We start from the raw sequence: 20,744 nt of genomic DNA on the forward strand, positions 1-20,744 counted from the left end.
TACACAATGATGATTCATCGACATTATAGACATTACAGTTTTATTTTCTGTTAATGCCTGATCTTCTGTAAAGCTGCTTTGAAACGATGTGTTCTGTGTCTGTGAAAGGCGCTATACAAATAAAATTGACTTGACTTGTATGACACAGCAGGTGAATTTAACTGTAGAGCTTTGTATAAAGAAGCAACATGTTGCTATCAGCCAAGAAACTAAAACAATAATAATTGGGAATAAACTGAATGCATGAATTTTCTGTACAATGTTTCAGCAAAAAAATGTTTTTATGCAATTCACAAAATTGTTAAAGAACTTTATTGTGCTTGCTTACAAATACGAATTCAATACATTCCATAAATTATTTACAGCATAAATTACCATATTTTATTTAATCTCACTTATGTTCAGTATATTTGTGCCTTGTATATGCAATTGGTCTCCAACAATAAAATAAGAGCAAAAACACTGATGTTAAGTTGCCTTACTAGTCATTTTTAGTTAGTGAGAGATACCAAAGTGTCAGTACAGAAAATAACTAGACACTTTATTTACAAAATGTTCTTGTATTGTAAGAAATCTGTTATTTCTAGAAGCAGAAATAAAATGTCTTTATAAGTAAACCACATAATACAAAACCACTCTACTGTTAGTATATGGTCACTATATGACAAGCAGTTTTGTAACTCCATTTTCAATGGTCAGTCATTAGACCGTAATTTCAACAAGTGCATTTACATCGATAGGTCTCAAAATGCAACCAATGTACAAATAAACAGTATTAAAATTATTGAATTAATACAGTTGTGTTAATTTACTATCACTGAGTTCTTAAGCAGGATGTTATACACTTTGCATGTTGCACTGAATATAGCTACAAGCAGATCATTATATTGTCACTCTGCATATCATTTGTTTTGTCACTTCTGACAGACTCATAAGAGTGACATAAGAATATATTGTACTGAATAAATATTGTACTACAGTAGAATGGATCCTGTTTCACAGTAAGTAATGGTACTTATAAGTTTTTTATACATTCATTATTAATTTAGGAACACCTTCTGTCAAATATATGAATGAAAATGAATAATATATGACAAATATAGACAATATGAAATTTTTAATAATGTGTTGAGTGTTACATCAAACTGTATATATTTTATTGTTTGTAACCCAAGTTATGCAAGATATACAGAACAGTCTTTCAGTCTGTACTTTTGTTAACAAATACACAGAAATCTGTAAATTATAATAATAATAATAATAAAACAACTTCTGAAAGTAGAATCTCTCCTCTTTTATCTCGTTGTTTATGTTTCAAGTACATCCCGGTGACATGTGGGTGAATTTCACAAAAAGGTCACATTGCATCACAAACATATTGTATTTTGCATGAAGGAGTATAATATTAGGACCCTTAAGATTTTTTTAATTACTGAAATGCAAAATACTGAGTCTCATTCTCATTAATTTTACTGGAAATAATTAAATAATGCTTTAGTAGAGTACATTGTCTTTGTATTGTTTTGGTTTTGGTTTGTGGGTGAAATGTTACCTGGACACTTCTTGACCGCTTTTTGACATTCACCCATATAGTACAAGTTCTTTTAAATCAACTTCTTCACTAAACTAATCATCATTTTTATTTGCCTACCCATGTTTGCTCGAGCCATTACAGCCCTGCAGTTCACTCTCCTCCACAGGCAGGGAGCTTCGGAGAGCGTGGCGGCTGTGGTGGGTACCACCAACATTTACAGAGATCCTACGGAAGGTAGACAGACGGTGTCTAAAGTTCTCTCCAGAGAAAAAATACAGCATCGGGTCAAAGCACGAGTTAGCAGCGGCTAGGCAGAGAGTGATCACCACAGACTTCTGCATATAGATAACCTCTGTGCAGGTGGTATCTTTGCGACTTTTAAAGTGCAGGTGCAGTGTGCGTTGAATGTGATAAGGCATAAAACTGACCAGGAAAGCCAACATCACCACAATAATCATTCGAATGGCCTTGTTGCGTGTGCAACGCTGTTTATTTGCACCATTAGTGCTTCGAAGTAAAGTGCGCAAGATACCGGCGTAGCACAACAAGATAACCAAAAAGGGAATAATAAAACCCACAACCAGAGAAAAGTAATTCAGTATGATTAGCTTGTTTAGGCTTCCTGCCCTTTCTGGTGGTTCAAAACACTTGGTTTTGTTAGTCTTTGGATCTGTATGCTCACCGGAGAGGAGAAAGGGTGAACTGGTGGAGCAAATGAAGACCCAAATGCACATGCAAACTATCCATGCCTTTTTCTCTGTGGCTAGCCTCAGGTTCTGCACCGGGAACACGATGGCCAGAAAGCGAGTAAAACTCATGGCCATCATAAAGAAAACACTGCAGTAAAGGTTCACGTAAAGAGCATAAGAACTCAGCCTGCAGAGAAAATCACCCAGGTTCCACTGCCCTTTGTTGACATAGTAGAGCACCCTCAGGGGCAGTGTGCTGACGCATAGCAGGTCTGACACAGCCAAGTTGAGCATGTAGATCTGGAAGGCTGAGGTCTGGCGGTAGGTACGAAGGAGCACATACAGTGCAAATCCATTGCCCATCAACCCAAAGATGGTGATGATAGAGTACACTGTGGAATAGACTTGGTTTCGGAAGTCATCGATTGAGGCGCAAGATTCGTTTGTCACTGGTTTATTAAATATTGGGGATGTTGTATTATGTAGAGCCATTCTTGCATTGGTCTTTCTAAAAATAAAGAAGACAATATAAGAAAAGGACAAGTCTCAAAATTGTGACAATTTACAAAAAATATAAATACAGTTCATTGTTAGTTCATGTTAGTGCATTAACTAATGTTATCATACATTGCTGTTATTATAACTATATGCTGACATTAACAATAACCACGATTAATAAATGCTGTAAACGTATTGTTCATTTTTAATTTATGATAACTAATGTTGTTAACTCATGTTGGCTTATTGTACAGTGTCAACCTCAAAATTACATTGATAGTCGTTCTCCAATGTTTTCTCTTAATTTAATTGTATTTAATAGTTTATTTATTCATTTTAAGTTAATGAACTACTACAACTACCCGAATTACTGCCATCAAATGAACCAGAAAGGAAATACAAACCTGAGCAAGGTCATATCTAGAAATATGTCTGTTTCTAAAAAAACAAAAAAATGTTCACCATGAATAAAACCATAAACCCTATCATATCCAGCAGCTGTGAACGATCATATCTACGTACTAAATTTATATCAAACATGCTTTAAACCGTGCATCTCGTACACATTGCGTTCCTTATTTAACTACATCACAATAAACGCCTGTCAATAATTATGCTTTCTGAAGTTCTTAATTCATATTTATAGCTCCTAATAAACATTTAACGACACATTTGTCTTTCTTACACCAACTTACAAACATGTTTTCATGTAAACGCGTCTCGAATATATTTTATATAATATATTTTGAAACGATAACTAAGTTTGCTTTTGATGAACTAAGTAATTGATTAACTAACAATATAAATACATCTTTCTCTTACCGTTATCTGTCCGTCTTCAGTCGATCCGTCACAGTAACAGAAGACGTTTCCTTCTTTCACATATCTGAGTTTGAACACAAGATCTCAGTACGAGTAGTATCCCGTATGCAGCGCCTCCCTACTACACATTTACATAAAAGCTGTGAGGCACATTAATCCTTTATAATGAAACGTGTAATACTGCTCCTGAATACACACACAATAGTCGAGATGTCTTAATATATTTGCCAAACAAACGCAATTCACTGTTGATCTCTGTCTCTTCATGTACTGTAATCTGTTCAAGTCAACTGCGGACTTTTGCAAATGAGTTAAAAATCTTCTAAACCAGATCGACCTGTTCTGAATTTTGTTTGCTCTCTTGGAGGTGGAGACATTTGAAATTGGCCACGCACTCCAGACTTCTTTTCTTTCTTTCTTTCTTTCTTTCTTTCTTTCTTTCTTTCTTTCTTTCTTTCTTTCTTTCTTTATGATCTTCAAAACCGTTTGATTTAAAAGGCTTATGCTTAAATACTTGAATTTAATTTAGCAGAAATCTACAGGCAAAATTGTGCCTACAAGAAATTCTTATTCTATGCTAAATGTTATAACATTGGCTTGAAAAAGCCAACAAACTGTTCCACTATATAAGCTTATTATTATTAATAATATTATTATTAGTATTATTAATAGTCAGCAGGGGTCAGAGTGTGATTCATGTCATTAAAAAAACAGTTTCACAATGAAGACGCTCTATGCCTTTGGGCATCATACATTATGTTGCAGCTAACTAATAATACCCATTGACATTTTAAAAACACGAGCATGCATGAAAGCCATAATTTGAAATGACACTTAATGCTCAAGCAGCCTAATTTTAACTGCAGCATGACGTTATTTTTAAATGAATGTCTTCCGAACAGACAGTTAAAAATCATAATTTTTCAAATGAATCTACCAAGGAGGTCTACAATACCTTGAAAAATATATCTAATAATATTGGCGATTTAAACGTTGCTTGCAATACATGTGGTATTGCTGCGTTCCATTAAAATGTGGGATATTCCTACTTGATATCTCCGACCATAAATGCATTCCATTCCCCGATATTGAGAACTGCAACACTCCCGTTAGCTTAGCAGGCGTTTGACTCTCATTTGAAATGTCTCCTAGCAAACCAAATGATAAACAATTGTGCAGCGCTAGCATTTGTACTACAAGTGTACGATTATCAAATAAGATTATAATGTATAGAAGTATAAGTACTTCTATCAGGAAGACTCGCAGACTTGAGTGAAATTGAAAATGACATTTATTTGATGAATATAAAACTGAAAAGTAATGTCTCTCTTTGGCGTAGGCCCCGTCTGGTGGTCCAAAGTTGTAGTACTCATAACGTCATATCCTGCCGGAGATAGGAGGCAGGGGCGAGGAGCCTACATCCGTGCAGGATGGGACTCAACTTGTGGTGGTGGGGTGGTGGAGGTTGCCGTGTTAGCACACTGAAACAGCAATGTGATAAATTGTGAGCAGACTTATAAAGCAATGGCTTACATGTGATTGGCTGGGAATTACCCAGCTAATGGTGCGATGATGTACAGCTGCTAGTCTTCCCGTTAGAACTACGCTGCACTTACATTTATATCAGGAAGACTCGCAGACTTGAGTGTAATTGAAGATTACATTTATTTGATGAATATAAAACAGAAATATAATGTCTCTCTTTGGCGTAGGTCCTGTCTGGTGGTCCGAAGTTGTAGTACTCAGAACCGTCATATCCTTCCGGAGATAGGAGTCAGGGTCGAGGAGCCTACCCTCAAAAGAGAGAGAATGTAGAATACTACCCCCAAAAGAGATGGTCCGATCAGGTACAAGCCAGGTCTTGTGTTTATTCTTTGCGATAGAAAAAGCCGTGCAATGGGGAAAGCCCCCCCTTTTTTCCCTTCTCCTTGAGTTTGATTTTATCCTTGTGCGTTGAGGGCCCCTGGTTGTGTAGAATCTTTGCCAAAGACGAACAACGTGGTATCTAAGTTAGGCCGGCATTGCTGTGCAGTGTCTTTGTTGAATGATAAACAACATTTAATTATGAAAACCCTCCAACGAGGGAAAAGTTGTTTGAGGTATCTTTGCCGAAAGGTGAACAACATGCATAAAGTAATACGATTATGGCGACGTTGCATGCAATCCCTTCATTGAAAGAAAACAACATTTGATTATGAAAACCCTATGATGAGAGAAAAGTTGTTTGAGGTATCTTTGCTGAAAGGTGAACAACGTGCGTAGAGCCATACGATTATGGCGACGTTGCGTGCAATACCATTCGTAGAAAGATATTCCATGAGGCTCAAGACTTCAAGTGAGGGCGGCCGTTGTTTAATGGTCATCTTTGCCAATGTGAACAGCATACATAAAGCCATACGATAATGGCGATGTTGTTATGCAATACCTTGTTGAAAGATATCACGTTATAGTGCAAGCTTTCCAGCGAGGGCAGCAGATTGCGCAATACCTATGCAAAAGAACCATGCTTGAGATTATGGAAGCCCTGGCAAGGGGGTAGATATAGTTATGAGCTATCCTTGCGAACAGTGGGCGTGCTTGAATTGAATCGGATGTGCTGGGAGAAAACTTATGGCTGATGGAGAGTTGAGCTTGTTTGATGATTTGGGTTAGGTTGACTATTTTCAGGTACAATTGATACGAGCATCTTCATTGTGGATCCCAGTATACCTCGAAGGATGCCAGAAGAAACTGGTCTGTTGAACTCCTGCAAAATGAGGGAGGGAGTCAGAGATTACAGTGAAAACCCAGGAATGTGTCTGGCTGGGATTTACATTTACCTTAATGCATTTGGCAGACGTTTTTATCCAAAGTGACTTACAGTACACTTATTACAGGGACAATCCAGAGCAACCTGGAGTTAAGTGCCTTGCTCAAGGACACAGTGGTGGTGGCAGTGGGGATTGAACCAGTGACCTTCTGATTAACATTTATGTGCTTTAGCCCACAAAGCCACCACCACTCCACAATAGTTGATAATGAAGTTGCAGGAAATGCTCTGCCATGTCAGACGTCTCATAAGGGACACGATGGTTCGAGGAGGACCAGCCTTTATTGATTATAGTGAAGATGAAATTGTGGCATAACTACGATGCGTTTGCGTGTCTGAAGGGAACCCATATGACGCTGGCCGTGACGGTGGGTGTGGAATAATAAAGGCCTCTTTTAAACTTCTCAAAGTTGATGTAGCTTGCTGTGCCATCACAAAACGCAGCTGTTCTGGGAATGTATTTCCCATTTCTGTACTCAAGCATATGTTACCCCATATAGGGTAAATAACTATTATATGCTGGACCATATAATTAAGTGCTGTACAAATAAACGTGGAAGGATTTGATAGCTTGGGTCTCTCTATCATTTCTTTCTTCCCATCGAGACGGGGATTGCAGATCAAGAAACATTTATTAAATACATTAAATGACGAAGTTATCTTATGATGGGATTAATTTCAAAGAAAGCGGATGGAGTGTAGGAAGCTATATTGAAAAAAGTATAATTATGGCCATTTCCCTGTGAACCATGATCCTAGAAACTAACCCCTGAATCCTATGGAGGGACATGTCATCCAGAGATTCGTCGCCGCACTGGGGCTGTCCGGACCCCTACGGTTGTGAAGTGTGCTCACAAGGACGCGAGAGGTCTCAGAAATGAGCTTGAGATGTCGACTCATGGGTGTAAGAGCCCGGAGTAGCATAAACATCTAAACCATAAAATTTTATGAATGTGTGCGGAGAGGACCAGCCTACCGCCACCCAGTCACGGCTTCTAAGTGAGGAATTGCTGCCCTGACTTTACGCCACTAGCAAATGTGGTGGACATAAGTCTGAAGGGTACAGACTGGACAAAGTCTGAGAAGTCTTAGCTGCTCCGGCGTTACAAACGGCAGGGAGCAGAAGGCTTAGAGAATAACCGGCCAAGGGTCGCATAAGGCACCTTGGGCAGGTAGTCAGGGTGAGGGTGCAAAGAATGCTTTTGGTCATACCTGGGGCAACTCAAAACAGGCTGGCAAAAGAGACAGAGCCTGTAGGTACCCCAGTCTCCTTAGAGATGTAATTGCCATAAGAAAAACCATCTTGAGAGTCAGAAATCTACCAAACGCTGACTCTAGAGGTTTAAAAGGGGGGTCTTACCCTATGAAGAGGTCCTAGCAAAGATGCCTCTTAGAGGGCACCCCGCCCACCAAGGCGTGGCAAACCGAAGTGGAGGCCACATAGAACCTGGCAGTGGTGAGGCAAGTGCCCGCTGACAGTTCTTTCTACAGAAAATCCAGAACTGAAGCAAACTGGCAGTTAGCTGGTTGTGTAATATGAACTTATTAGAAGGAAATGCATGCAGGCGCATTTGTGCCACCACGATCAGCCCCCCCCCGGGAGAAGTAGAGGAGACATTGTGCTATCAACAGAGGCTAAAAGGTCCTCTTCTGCCCTGTAAAATCTACCCAGATCAGTTCCAAGTGGAGGGAGCCCTAGCACTTGAAATAGTCTCGATAAGCTCAGGAGAAAGCCCTGTGTCCCTCAGTTGGTACCCTTAGGAGCCAAGCATGAAACATTCCACAATTCGGGGCAGGGATGAAATATTGTCCCCTGTGCCTGAGATAGAAGATCCTTCCTGTTCGGAATCGCCCAAGGCGAGCCGTCGAGGAAAGAAATTAGCTCCGAGAACCAAACCCTGTTCGGCCAGCGCGGTGCTATCAGTAAGAAGCAAGACCCTTTCTGGCGAACTCTGGCCAACTACTACCTTAGGGTGGAGTTTTCACTCCCCCGTTGGTATTTTCTGTCTGGACAGTAAATCTGCTCCCACATACGGGCATCCAGGGACATAACTGACCTGAGTGACAGGAGCTTACCCTGGGCCCTAAGGAGAATCCGACGCATCAGAAATACATCTGACAAGAACGTGGATCTCCCTGATGATTTATGTGAGAGGCTAACGCTGTATTGCCCACCCGCACCAAGACATGGCAGCCTCAGGAGGAAGAATTTCAGGGCCAGAAATACAGCCATCAACTCGAGACAGTGACTGTGACAACCGAGCTGATGACCCACCTATCCCCTTAAACTGGACGACCACTTAAGGCCGCTACCCAGCCCGTCAGGGAGGTGTCTGTCGTTAGCAGCCTGCGACAACAAGACGCACCTAGAGTGGGACCAAAGGCAAAAAAAAAATGGGGTCTGAACTACATAGAAAGGGAACGAAGCCCGAGGCGCGTAACCCTTATTAGCCTAGGGGTTTTGGCCCTTAGAAGAAATCCACTGGCTTTGAGCCACAACAAAAACGGTCTCATGAGCAGAAGGTCCAGAGGAATCACAGAGGACACGGTCGCCCTGAGACTTGGAAATCGTTCATACTGATAACAGTGCAACCTTGACCTAGCCTGACTTTGCTCAGGGTGATCTGAATGGACTCAATTCTAGCGGGAGACAGTTGTGCCCGCATTGTGACTGAACTCCATACGATGCCCCGATAGACAGTGTTCTGAGTGGGAGAGAGGACGATTTTCTTGGCATTGAGCCTCAACCCCAGAGAAACCATATGAACTAAGACGATATCCCTGTGCTGAACTGACAGTTCCTGGAACTGCGCTAGGATCAGCCAGTTGTCTATATAATTCAGAATGCAGATGCCCCGGAGTTGCAAAGGAGCCAGCGCTACATCATGCATTTGTGAATGTGCGGGGTGATAGGGCTAGGCCGAATGGAAGAACCCGATACTGGAAGGCTTCGTCCCTGAAAGCGAACCTCACAAACTTCCTGTGCTGTGGCAGAATTCCAATATGGAAATATGCGTCCATGTGATCGATCGTGACCAGCCAATCATGATGTTGGATCTGAGACACGACCGATTTAACAGTTAGCATCTTGAACTTGAACACCCTGACCAAGCGGTTCAAGCCTCGAAGATCTAGAATTGGACGCAACCCCCCACCCTTCTTGGGAACCAGGAAGTATCTGCTGTAATAGCCTGACTCTTTCTCTGGAAGGGGAACATGTTCTATGGCCCCTTTTACCAAGAGATTTTGCAGTTCTTTCCACAGTAGACAGGCCTGCGGTCTTACGGTAGTAAGTCTACCTTTGTCTATTGATTGATGAAACTCTTGGAATGGAATACATAGACTGCCATATAATTGCCAACAAAAGACTTCATCAAAGAACAATGCATCTTGTAAACATCTGCAGTTAATACAGGATGACTTCTAAGACATTAGTTATTAATTTTACAGTTCATACACAATGTTTTATTAAACACTGGCCCTTAACACTTACTTAGTTTAATCATTTTAAACCATGACTTGCACTGCACACAAATAATGTCCTGGTTACTTCTGTAACCTCCGCTCCCTGATGGAGGGAATGAGACTTTGTGTCAATAAAGTGACACTAGGGGTCATTCTTGGGAGCCCGAGACACCTTCTGATCTTTGATAAAAGGCCAATGGGAATTGGCAAGTGGTATTTGTATACTACTCCACCGCACATACAGGTATAAAGGAGCTGGCGTGTAAACCGCTCTTTCAGGTTTTGTACTGAGCAGCCGAGAGAGAAGGTCCCAGACATTTCAGCGGTAGTCCAGTGTTGTGGCTGGGAACAGAGGTTACGGAAGTAACCAGGATGTTCCCTATCTGTCACTCACTCGATGTTGTGTCGATGAAGTGACACTAGGGGTCCCCTACAAAAACGCCACAACTAGCTGAAATGTGTTATGTAAACTGGAGGTGAGAAACGGGCAGACTACTGTGTGCCTCATAGTCAGTGCACCAGGCCAACAAGAAACCTTCCCCGACACTGTTATAAGCGTCGAACGGTCTTTTGGGGACAAGACGTCTACCCAAAGAAAGAATAGGCGGAGAATAGCCCACTTGTGCCTTTTCCCTCTTTTTTTTTTCTCTCCGAAAAGAGTGAACATTTTTCAACTGACTGGGGCCACCAGTGTCCACGTCGGTGGGGGGCTAATTTGACTGGAAATATGTCACATGTTCTTGCCAACGTTTTTTGGTTGGAAGTGAGTCATGTGGAGAACTCCCATGGTAGGTCCTACCCAACGGGGGAGGAGTTTATACAAACATGGTGACTGCCCAAGGAAGATGCAGTTTACCAACAGGGAAATTATTTAGCAGAAGATATACGTCACATGGGGTTACCTACGGGGAACATGTGGAGCACCGACCCTAACACAGGGCTTAGTTAGCACGTGTACTGAGCCAGCAACGAGTTTCTCTACAAACTCATCTGCCACAGGGCTAGGAGGAAGTCATCCAGGGAACACGTCTTGTGAACACTACTGGGAGTCAACAGTGCAAGTCTTCGGCTCAGTGGAGGTGAAAGGCGCTATGCGCAAGTGATACACCCGGCCAACTGTCCGGGACTTACCTGTTCAGTCCTGCTAAGACACGGGACGAAACCGGCTCAACCCGAAGATTGTAGAACCTCGCAAAGGTGTTGGGTGTTGCCCAGCCCGCTGCTCTACATACGTCTGTTAGAGAGGCACCACTGGTCAGGGCACAGGAGGCAGCCACACTCCTGTTAGAATGGGCTTGTAGCCCTGCGGGAGGTGGCACATGCTGGCTGTGGTATACCATAGCTATGGCGTCAATGATCCAGTGGGCGATCCTCTGCTTGGAGACAGTGCTTCCTTTCTGCTGGCTACCAAAGCAGACAAAGACCAAATAGATGCGTAAAGCGTGCACCGGACACAGCAACGTCAAGGTTGGGTCTGCCTCCTCCTGGGGCAACGCTTGCAGGTTCACCACCTGATCCCTGAATGGGGTCGTGGGAACCTTGGGCACATAGCCTGGTCAGGGTCTTAGGATCACGTGAGAGTAGCCCCCGAAGGACTACAGAGAGTTCCCATGGGGGAACGAGGCGTGGTCTGGAGGGATTTAACCTCCCGGTGGCCTCTCAGGAACCTGCTGATCAGGTTGTGCATCCCTATGGACTAACTTGCCACTGTGTCATGGTGTGCTGCTTCAGCAGCTACATACACCTTCAAGGTGGAGGGGGACAGCCATTGCTTCATCCTATCCTGCAGGAAGGAAAGCACTGATCTGACTGCGCATCTCTGGGGGTCTTCACATCTGGAAGAACACCACTTAGCAAACAGATGCCACTTCAAAGCCTCGTGATTGTGTCTACCACGGTGGGTCCTTCCTCAGGGGAATTCGCAGGGCTGATGGTTCCACAATAGCCCGATGCTTGAGGCTTATTTCTCAACGAAATAGCGACCGCTCGGCTCCGAAGAGAAAATCTGAATGAGCAGTTCACACGCCAGCTCCTTTATACCCGTATGTGCGGGAGAGTGGCTTGTAAATACCACTCTCCAATTCTCATTGGCCTTTTAGCAAAGAGTGACCCGTAATGTCACTTCATCGACACAACGTCAAGTGAGTGACAGATAGGGAACTAATAATGACATTATATTCATGTTGTTTAGTAAGAGGGGCCAGCACAGTGAGCCTGGTTTCTCCCAAGGTTATTTTTCTCCATAAACCAACATCTTATGGAGTTTTGTGTTTCTTGCCACAGTCACCTTCAGCTTGCTCACAGGGGTTCTAAAACAATTATTAATTATTTAATTTCTATACACATTTTACAATCATATTTAATAAAACTACACACTAAGTTTACTACACTGTAAGATATTATAGATATTACAGTATTATCATGACTTTAGCTGAAAGGTGAGCAGTTTGCATTTCTTGTCATAACAGCATTGAACACTTTTTATTACCACATTTGTTTAAAATTACTTTATATTGTTGGAATATGTCTATTTCAGTGTTGGGAGTAATGCATTACTTAGTAATTAATTACTGTAAGTAAATTACTTTTTCAATGAAAAAAAGAGTGGTGGTGGCGTAGTGGGCTAAAGCACAAAAAACTGTTAATCAGAAGGTTGCTGGTTCGATCCCCATGGCCACCACCATTGTGTCCTTGAGCAAGGCACTTAACTCCAGGTTGCTCCAGGGGGATTGTCCCTGTAATAAGTGCACTGTAAGTCGCTTTGGATAAAAGCGTCTGCCAAATGCATAAATGTAAATGTAAAAAAGTAAGGGATTTCTCTTAATTTTTCAGTAATGTATTTACAGTACTTTAGAGACTATAGAACAATTCTACATAATCTATTGTTAAAAAAATTATGTTTTCTAATTTAATGTAGCCCCCTTAAATTCCAGTTCATGAATAATTTATTTGTACACATAATTTATTATATATAAATAAAAGAATTAAAGAAATAAAAGAAAACTTTCATGTCTATCCTTGAATTTTTCATCTGCTCAATGTTGATAAGGGTTTTAGAATGTAATTAGTAATAAGTAATGCAATTACTTTTCAGACAGAGTAATTAGTACAGTTATATAATGACACTGTAGAAGACATAATTAGTATTTATTAAATAATTACTTTTTTTAGAGTAACATACCCAACAATTTCCAGAGTAGTTGTTTATTCCTTATTATGACTTGATTTAGTTTCAGTCATTACACATTTAATGATGTCTCAATGAGAGATACCAAAACTCAATCAAACATATCCTTCACAGTTGTTCTCTTAAACAATACTGGACTGGAAACTAATCACCATGAGGTTGACATCAACTGAAACTAAAACAACATCAGCAAAACAAAATTAAGCTATAAATAAATAACTTTTGAACACATGAAAAACAAATTAACACAAATTTCTTAAGCGTACTCACAAGAGACTCTTAAGAGACTAATATCATATTTTATTTGCAGTTGATGTACATCTAAGGTGGGTTTTTCAACTACAGAGGTTCAAGCTGTATGAATGCAGAGGTGACTGTAGAAATGTTAACAGCAAGATGGTATAAATATTTCTTGTCTATTACCACCTTCTGCTTCCTATACCAACGACGGAAATAATAGCTAGAATACCTAAATATATTGGGAGAGCATTGTTTAGAATTGTATTATGACTTATTGTAATGCAATATGTAGCATTTTAATGTTTAATCTCAATATTAGTTACACAATTGGATTAAAAAGAAATGTTTAAAAAAAAGTAAAGTCTTACAAGGTTACAGCATATGGTTATAATTTAGATAGAATAGTAACAAAATGAATGTATGAAATATGTATATAAATCCAGTATGCATACTACCTGAGTTAGAAAGAATGGAGGATAAAAAGAGAGAGAGAGGGTAGAGAGAGAGAGATGCCATTGAGAGCTAGAGTCTGGCCTTATGACCTTTTAATCAGTCACCCAAAAGCAGTGCCAAGAGAAGAGCCATAGACAAGAAGAAAGAGAAGAGAAATTAGCCCAGAGCATAAATTACAATCTTGTTTTATGTGACCACAAACAGACATTTTACATATTTACCTGACTATTATATTCTTAATTTTAATTATTCAGGATTCTCTTGAGCTCATTATTACCAGTAAATTAAGCGCATATGATGTTAACGCAAATTTATATGACCAGGTTTAGATTATTACTGCAGGTCATAAATGCAAGTAATTCCTCTGGTACCATCAGTCAATGACTTATCACTCACCTTAAAGGGATAGTTCACTCAAATGAAAAGTCAATAATTGTTTACTCACAACTGTTTTGTTATAACCCTATATGACTTTCTTTCTTTTTCTTATCACAAAGGGAGAAATTGTGAAAAATTTTGTGCTCAGTGATGTCATACAATGGCAAATTATGGTGACCTCCTCTTCAGGCTTCAAAAGAACACAGAAGTAAAATTCAGAAGTCTAATAAATTATTGTATGAGACTCATGAGTGTTATAAAAGCATACGATAATGTTTGGTGAGAAACAAACTGAAATGTAATGATTTATTCAATGAAAATATTCACTGACCGTTGATCTCCTCTGTTTATGACAGGGAACATGAGCAACAGTTCACGCAGCTCCCTCGCGACATTTGGGCTTTCAAGTGAAAACGTCTAGGTTACTGTTGTAACCTCCATTCCCCGATGGAGGGAACGAGATGTTGTGTCGAAGAAGCAAGAAGGGGGTCTCTCTTGAGAGCCTTGCGCATCTCTGGACTTGAGAAAAGGCTAATGAGATATTGGCAGAAAGAATTTCCCTGACCCCGGACATACGGGTATAAAGGGAGGGAATCATGCATCTGTTCATTCAGGTTTTCCACTGAGGAGCTGAGAATGAGGTTTGGCCATAACAGTAGCTCGGTTCAGCGTCGTGGCCGGGAGGACACAATGTCTCATTCCCTCCATCAGGGAATAGAGGTTACAACAGTAACCTAGACGTTCCCCATCTGTCTCTCACTTCGACATTGTGTTGAAGAAGCGACACTAGGTGTCCCTATTCAATCACGTTATGCGCTGAACCTTGTATGTGTGCTGCTGATGCAGGTGCGGGCAGGCAGTTGCATGCCAAAGCGACAGGTTGCGTCAGACTGCACGTACCCTTCCCCAACACCCATAAAATCATCATAAACCTTCCCGGCACCCCAAAGCGGGGAACAAAGCGACGTGCCAAGCATGGGAGCAGGCTGCGGCTTTTATCTCTCTATGTTTCTCGCATAGAGTCAAAGCAGCTGGGGCAATCTTAATGCTATCACACACATCAGGGAAGGCATTGTTTTCAAACTCCTATTCTTTCAGGGGGAAAGACCCCATGGAGACCACCACCTGCCCAGGCTAGGGTGAGGTAAAGAGTGGCAGAATATGTCACATGGGTTTTAAGGCCACATGTGGGAATGGCGAAGGTAGATCCTACCTGCTGTGAGGGAGGAGTTGCTACAAACATGGCGACCGGGGGCAGCGGGGACTGCCCGTAGGGGGACCGTACCACAGAAAATACACACAGGGGGATTAATCCATGCAAGAGCCCATCCTGTGGAGCACCTGTTCCAGTACACAGTATTTTTAGTACCCGTAGTGGATCTGGTCGGGGAAATCCTCCACTAAATTCATGAACCAGAGGGCTAGGGAGGAGTCATTCAGGGAGCCGAGTTAGTGGGCTCTCCTTGGATAAGAGCACATGTGATCACCTCAGTGGAGGGGAAAGGCGCTAGGTACAAACGATACACCCGGTCAGTTGTTCTGCGTTACCAAGTTCTAACTGCTTGGACCTGTGAAAAAACTGGATGAGACCGACTCAACCCTGAGATTGTAAAATCTCATAAAGGTATTGGGTGTTGCCCAGCCCGTTGCTCTGCATATGTCTGTGAGGGAGCGGCTGGGGCAATCTTGGCCAGTGCCCACAAGGATGCCACACTTCTTGTCGAGTGTGCTCGAACCCACAAGGGGGCGGGCACGGCCTGGGTGTGATAAGCCAATGTGATGGCATCAACAACCCAGTGGGAAAGCCTCTGTTTGGAGACAGCGTTCCCTTTACACTTTCCTCCATAGCAGACAAAGAGCTGCTCAGAACACCTAAAGGTCTGCTTGCGGTCCACATAGGTACGCAAAGCACGCACTGGACACAGTAATGAAAAGGCTGGGTCTGCCTCCTCCCAGGGCAGCGCTTGCAGGTTCACTACTTGATCCCTGAAGGGGGTCATAGGAATCTTGGGCACGTAGCCCGGTCGCAGTCTTAGGATGACATGAGTGTCTGCTGGACCGAACTGCAGGCAGGTGTTGCTGACAGAGAACTTCCAGGTCCCCAACCCTCTTGATGGAAGCGAGCGCAATCAAGAGGGCCATCTTCAATCAGAGGGCTTTGAGCTCGACTGATTCTAGTGGTTCGAAGGTGGGTTTCTGAAGGCCCGAGAGGACCACTGAGAGATCCCAGGAGGGGAACAGGCTTGGACGGGGAGGGTTCAACCTCCGGGCACCTCTAAGGAACCTGATAATCAAGTAATGCTTATCCAAGAACTTGCCGTCCACTGCGTTGTGGTGGGACGTGATAGCGGCTACATACACCTTCAAGGTGGAGGGGGACAGCCTCCCCTCCAGCCTCTCCTGCAGAAATGAGAGCACTGACCCGACTGCGCACCTCTGCGGGTCTTCGGACCGGGAAGAACACCAATTCGCAAACAAGCGCCACATTTTATTGCATAAAGTTGCCTGGTAGAGGGAACTCTGGCTTGGTTGATCGTGTCTATGACAGCAGGTGGTAAGCCACTTAGATTTTCCACATCCCGTCCAGGGGCCAGACGTGGAGGTTCCAGAGGTCTGGGCGTGGATGCCAGCGGGTGCCCCGTCCCTGAGGAAGGACCTTCCTGAGGAAGGAATTCAACAGGGAGGGGCTGTCGCAAGGAGTATGAGATCCGAGAACCAAGACCATGTGAGCCAATAGGGGGCCACCAGAGTGACATGTTCCTCGTCATCCCTGACCTTGCACAGCACCCGCGCAAGTAGGCTCACTAGGGGAAATGTGTACTTGCGCAGCCCCCTGTGCCTTCTGTGTTGGCCGCGTCTGTTCCGAGGGGAGCCTCCGTTAGGTAGTACCAGAGCGGGCAATGGGAGGTTTTTCTGTGCTTTGACGAACCGCTCCCAAATCAGCTGGACCGCCTGGGAGTGGAACCTCCACTCTCTGCTGAGCGTACCTTGTCACGACAGCATGTTAGCTGCCGGTTTGAGGTTGCCTGAAATGTTAGTGGTGCACAGCAACCTGAATTTGGCTCCAAAGGAGGAGATGGCAGGCATATGACGAGCGTGCACTGCGCCTTGGCGATTTATGTACGCTACCGTTGCGAATCAGCAGGAGAAACTTCCGCAGGGCAAGGAATACAGCCAGCAACTCTAGGCAGTTGATGTGCCAACGCAGCGTGGGCCCTCTCTAGGAGCCAGCAGCTGCAAGCCTGTTGCACACGGAGGCCCAACCCTATTTTGGAGACATCACTGGTGACCAGAACGCATCGGGACACCTTCTGTAGGGGGACTCCTGTCCGCAGAAAACAGAGGACTGTCCAGGGGTTGAAAGTCTGGTGAACACAAGGTGCATGCCCATCTCGGGACTCGGGTCTGCCGCGGAGCCCCAGGAGCCTCTGGAATTGTTTTAGAGGAACCACTTGCCTGGCTTGAACAAGGTGAGGCATTACAGCACTGACTGCGTATGCTCGTTGGTGAGTTGCGCTGTCATTGAGACTAAGTATAACTCCATGCCGAGAAAAGAGATTCTCTGAACCGGGGTGAGCGTGCTCTTTTCTCAGTTGACCTGAAGCCCTAGACGGCTGAGGTGCCTGAGCACCTGGTCCCTGTAGGTGCACGGTAAGTCTCGAAAGTGACTATGATGACGAGGTAATTCAGTATGCGGATGCCTTAGCGGGGCAAGGGCTGCCTCTGTGACCTTGGTGAAGACGTGAGGGGATAGGGATATGCCAAAGGGGAGGACCTTGTACTGATACGCCTGGCTGTCGAACGCGAACCTTAGGAAGGGTCGGTGTCAAGGCAAGATTGTGTGAAGTGGGGAGGTAAAAGCGCGTCCCGAGGCTCTGGTGCTGAGAGAAGACTTGAAGCACTTACCTTGCTCTGCTCACTCGGGCAGGGGGCGGATTAGTGTCTGAGGAGGAGGTCCCATGTAGGCATCTTCTGAACTCATCAGAACCGGCCGGCCGGGGGCAGCAGTGGTGGGTCCAGAGGTGAGAGGTGCCTGGACTGCTGAAGTGTGGCACCAGGTTGCCGTGAGTACGGCATTTGCGGGCCAGGTGACCCAGGGAAAGAGGAAATTGCTCTATTATTGAAAATGTGGGTACCGGCAAAAAAAATACCTTGAACTTAAGTTTCTCCTCCCGGCCTTCCACCGGGGGAAGGAGTGGTCTGTCTACCAGCTCCGGAGCAAACGTCTCGACATTTGGGAGACACAGGGCGCGCACTTCCTTACGGGTTGCTCGACGCTGGGGCTGAGAGCTGGGCCCAGGTTGGGGCGGAGCTGCCTGTTGTCTGGAAGCCGCAGGAGGACGCCCTCAGCAAGCAGATGGAGCACGGCCCGCACTGGTGCAGCGGTGGGGCATGATGTAGGAAATGGCCTCCGTCTGTTTCTTCACCACTGAGAACTGCTGGGTGAAGTCCTCTACGGTGTCGCTGTATAGACCGAACTGGGAGACTGGGTTGTTGAGGTAGTGTGCTTTGTCCACGTCCCGTATATTCTCTTTTAGAAGTGCTGTCAAAGCGCCCAGGGGCAAAGCTGCACTAGCTGAGAAGGAGAATGCCGCTGATATGCGCCATAGATCCAACAGCATACGTTCTATAAAGATGAGTTGAACAGAAAGTGACTGCAGCCCGCTGATCACACAACCGCTCGGCTCTGAAGAAAAAATACGAATGGACAGACGCATGATTCCCTCCCTTTTATACCCATATGTCCAGGGGAGGGAGGCTCTCAAGAGAGACCCCTAGTGTCGCTTCTTCGACACAACATAGAAGTGAACGACAGACGGGGAACTTGTTTTGTTTTTCTAATAATGGGTCCTCCACAACGATAGCGAAAACAGAGCACAACACAGCTGCACACAAAACAGAACAGAACTTACTAAAAATATCTGAAGAGTTTGTAGTTTATAGTACAAACAGAAACATAAACAGAAAGCAGCCACAGTTACACCATGTCCCTAAACTGACTGCAAACGTCATGCGATACAATGTATATTTTCTATGTTAATTAGAGTTTTTGTCCTAACCAGCCGTGATGAGTGATGGTACATTCTATTGTTCCATTTATTTCTATTTTCGAACGTGTAGGTAACTCCATCTACTGTGAACTGGCACCGGTTCAAAAACTCACAGGAGATTATTGACCAGTGAACATTTTTACTAAATAATACATTAGATTTCAGTTTGTTTCTCACCAAACTTGAAGAGGTGGTCACCATAACCTGTCATTGAATGACATCACTGAGCACAAAAAGAAAGTCATATAGGGTTGTAACAAAACAGGTGTGAGTAAACTATGACTGAATTTTCATTAGTTTCATTTGCAAGTTGTTTGTACATGACTAAGCATCTATCATTTGATCATGAGCACGCCTGATTTATTGATCTTAGTAAACCCTGCAACCACTGACTTAATTGGGAACCTTGTGATCTACGTATTCCGGCCAGTGTAAGATGCTAAGCGACATCGACACCTCTAGAAAGAATAATTAGACCAACTGAATAATTCAAAAACATCAAATTATGATTATATCTAAAATGACGATCAAAAATGGATTGGAACCTTAGCCTATAATTAAATTATTAACAGATTCAGATTCAGTCATAACTAACTCAAATAGTTTAAGATGTAAAATCAAACACACAAAAAGACAAACAAGCCTAGACCTTTGCCATCCCTCTTGGATACTGCCATCAGACCAATTGAATGGCCTCTTACACTGCGTTCATATTATTTAAAAAGAACTGCATATTAGTTTGAAAATGTCTGTAAAGGGATTAATGGAAAGAAGGAGGTGAGAACCGGCTTGAAAATATAAATAATATTTTAATATAAAACACAACCAAAAAGACAAACACACAAAGGAGTCGGACAGCTACCCGTAAATGCTCTCTCTCTCTGTCGCACCACAATCCGCTGTCAGCCTTTAACCCTCTCGGAGGCTTGATTAGTATGATAAGGGGCAGGGTGTGAAGAATCACAACCCGGCCCCACCCTCTGTCCCGTAACAACGGCATATTGGTTTTTGAAACACTCTCTCTGTCCACACTGCTGTTTTCAAGCATTTTCCAAAAGTTTCTTGTCCACACTGAAACTTATAAAATGCTTAAATACCCTTACTGCACATGTGAAAAATCACTGTTCATTTATGGTCTGAAACACAGTTGTCCTTGTGTTCCACGCTGAACAACAGAAGATGTAAACACCCTCAGAGTAAACTTCCTGAAGGAATGCAATGTGAAGGTTGTACAAAGTAAAATGTATGTTTAACAATGTTATTAATGGAGGTAGGAGGCACAACAACACAGCTACAACATGGGCTGCCTTGATTGTTTTGGGTTGAATGGATCACATGACTGCTTCACATGAAGACAAATATTTCATCATTTTCAGATATCTCCATTCTCCCTGTCCACACTACAATGCAAAGACAGCATTTTCAAATGTATCCACTTGAGAGAGCATTTTTAAAAAGCTCAGTTTTTACTGGACAAAAACGATATCTTCAAGCCTTTTCCCATAGAAAGTGAAGCGAAAATTTGCCGTTAGCACATTCATGCTTTAAAAACGCTGGCGCTAATCGACAACAAATTTTACCCTCAATAAGTTAGGTGGCAAAACACACTTTTGAGCTG

At 43.2% G+C, this 20,744-nt stretch overlaps 1 protein-coding gene across 1 annotated transcript; it reads right to left on the minus strand.

The window, feature by feature from the left end:
- Positions 1-325: 325 nt before the first annotated feature.
- On the minus strand, positions 326-3,833 carry cysltr1 (cysteinyl leukotriene receptor 1). The gene is made up of 2 exons (XM_052150148.1): positions 3,544-3,833; positions 326-2,731 (listed from the first exon to the last, which is right to left on the minus strand). The coding sequence occupies exon 2, from the start codon at positions 2,713-2,715 to the stop codon at positions 1,648-1,650; it is 1,068 nt and encodes a 355-aa protein (XP_052006108.1). The 5' UTR covers positions 2,716-2,731; positions 3,544-3,833; the 3' UTR covers positions 326-1,647.
- Positions 3,834-20,744: the final 16,911 nt, after the last annotated feature.

This window comes from Xyrauchen texanus, chromosome 19 (assembly GCF_025860055.1).
Source record: "Xyrauchen texanus isolate HMW12.3.18 chromosome 19, RBS_HiC_50CHRs, whole genome shotgun sequence".
NCBI lineage: Eukaryota > Metazoa > Chordata > Actinopteri > Cypriniformes > Catostomidae > Xyrauchen > Xyrauchen texanus.

Excerpts from the sequence above, each read along its gene's own strand:
- cysltr1 (XM_052150148.1), bottom strand. The coding sequence starts at position 2,715 with ATGGCTCTACATAATACAACATCCCCAATATTTAATAAACCAGTGACA.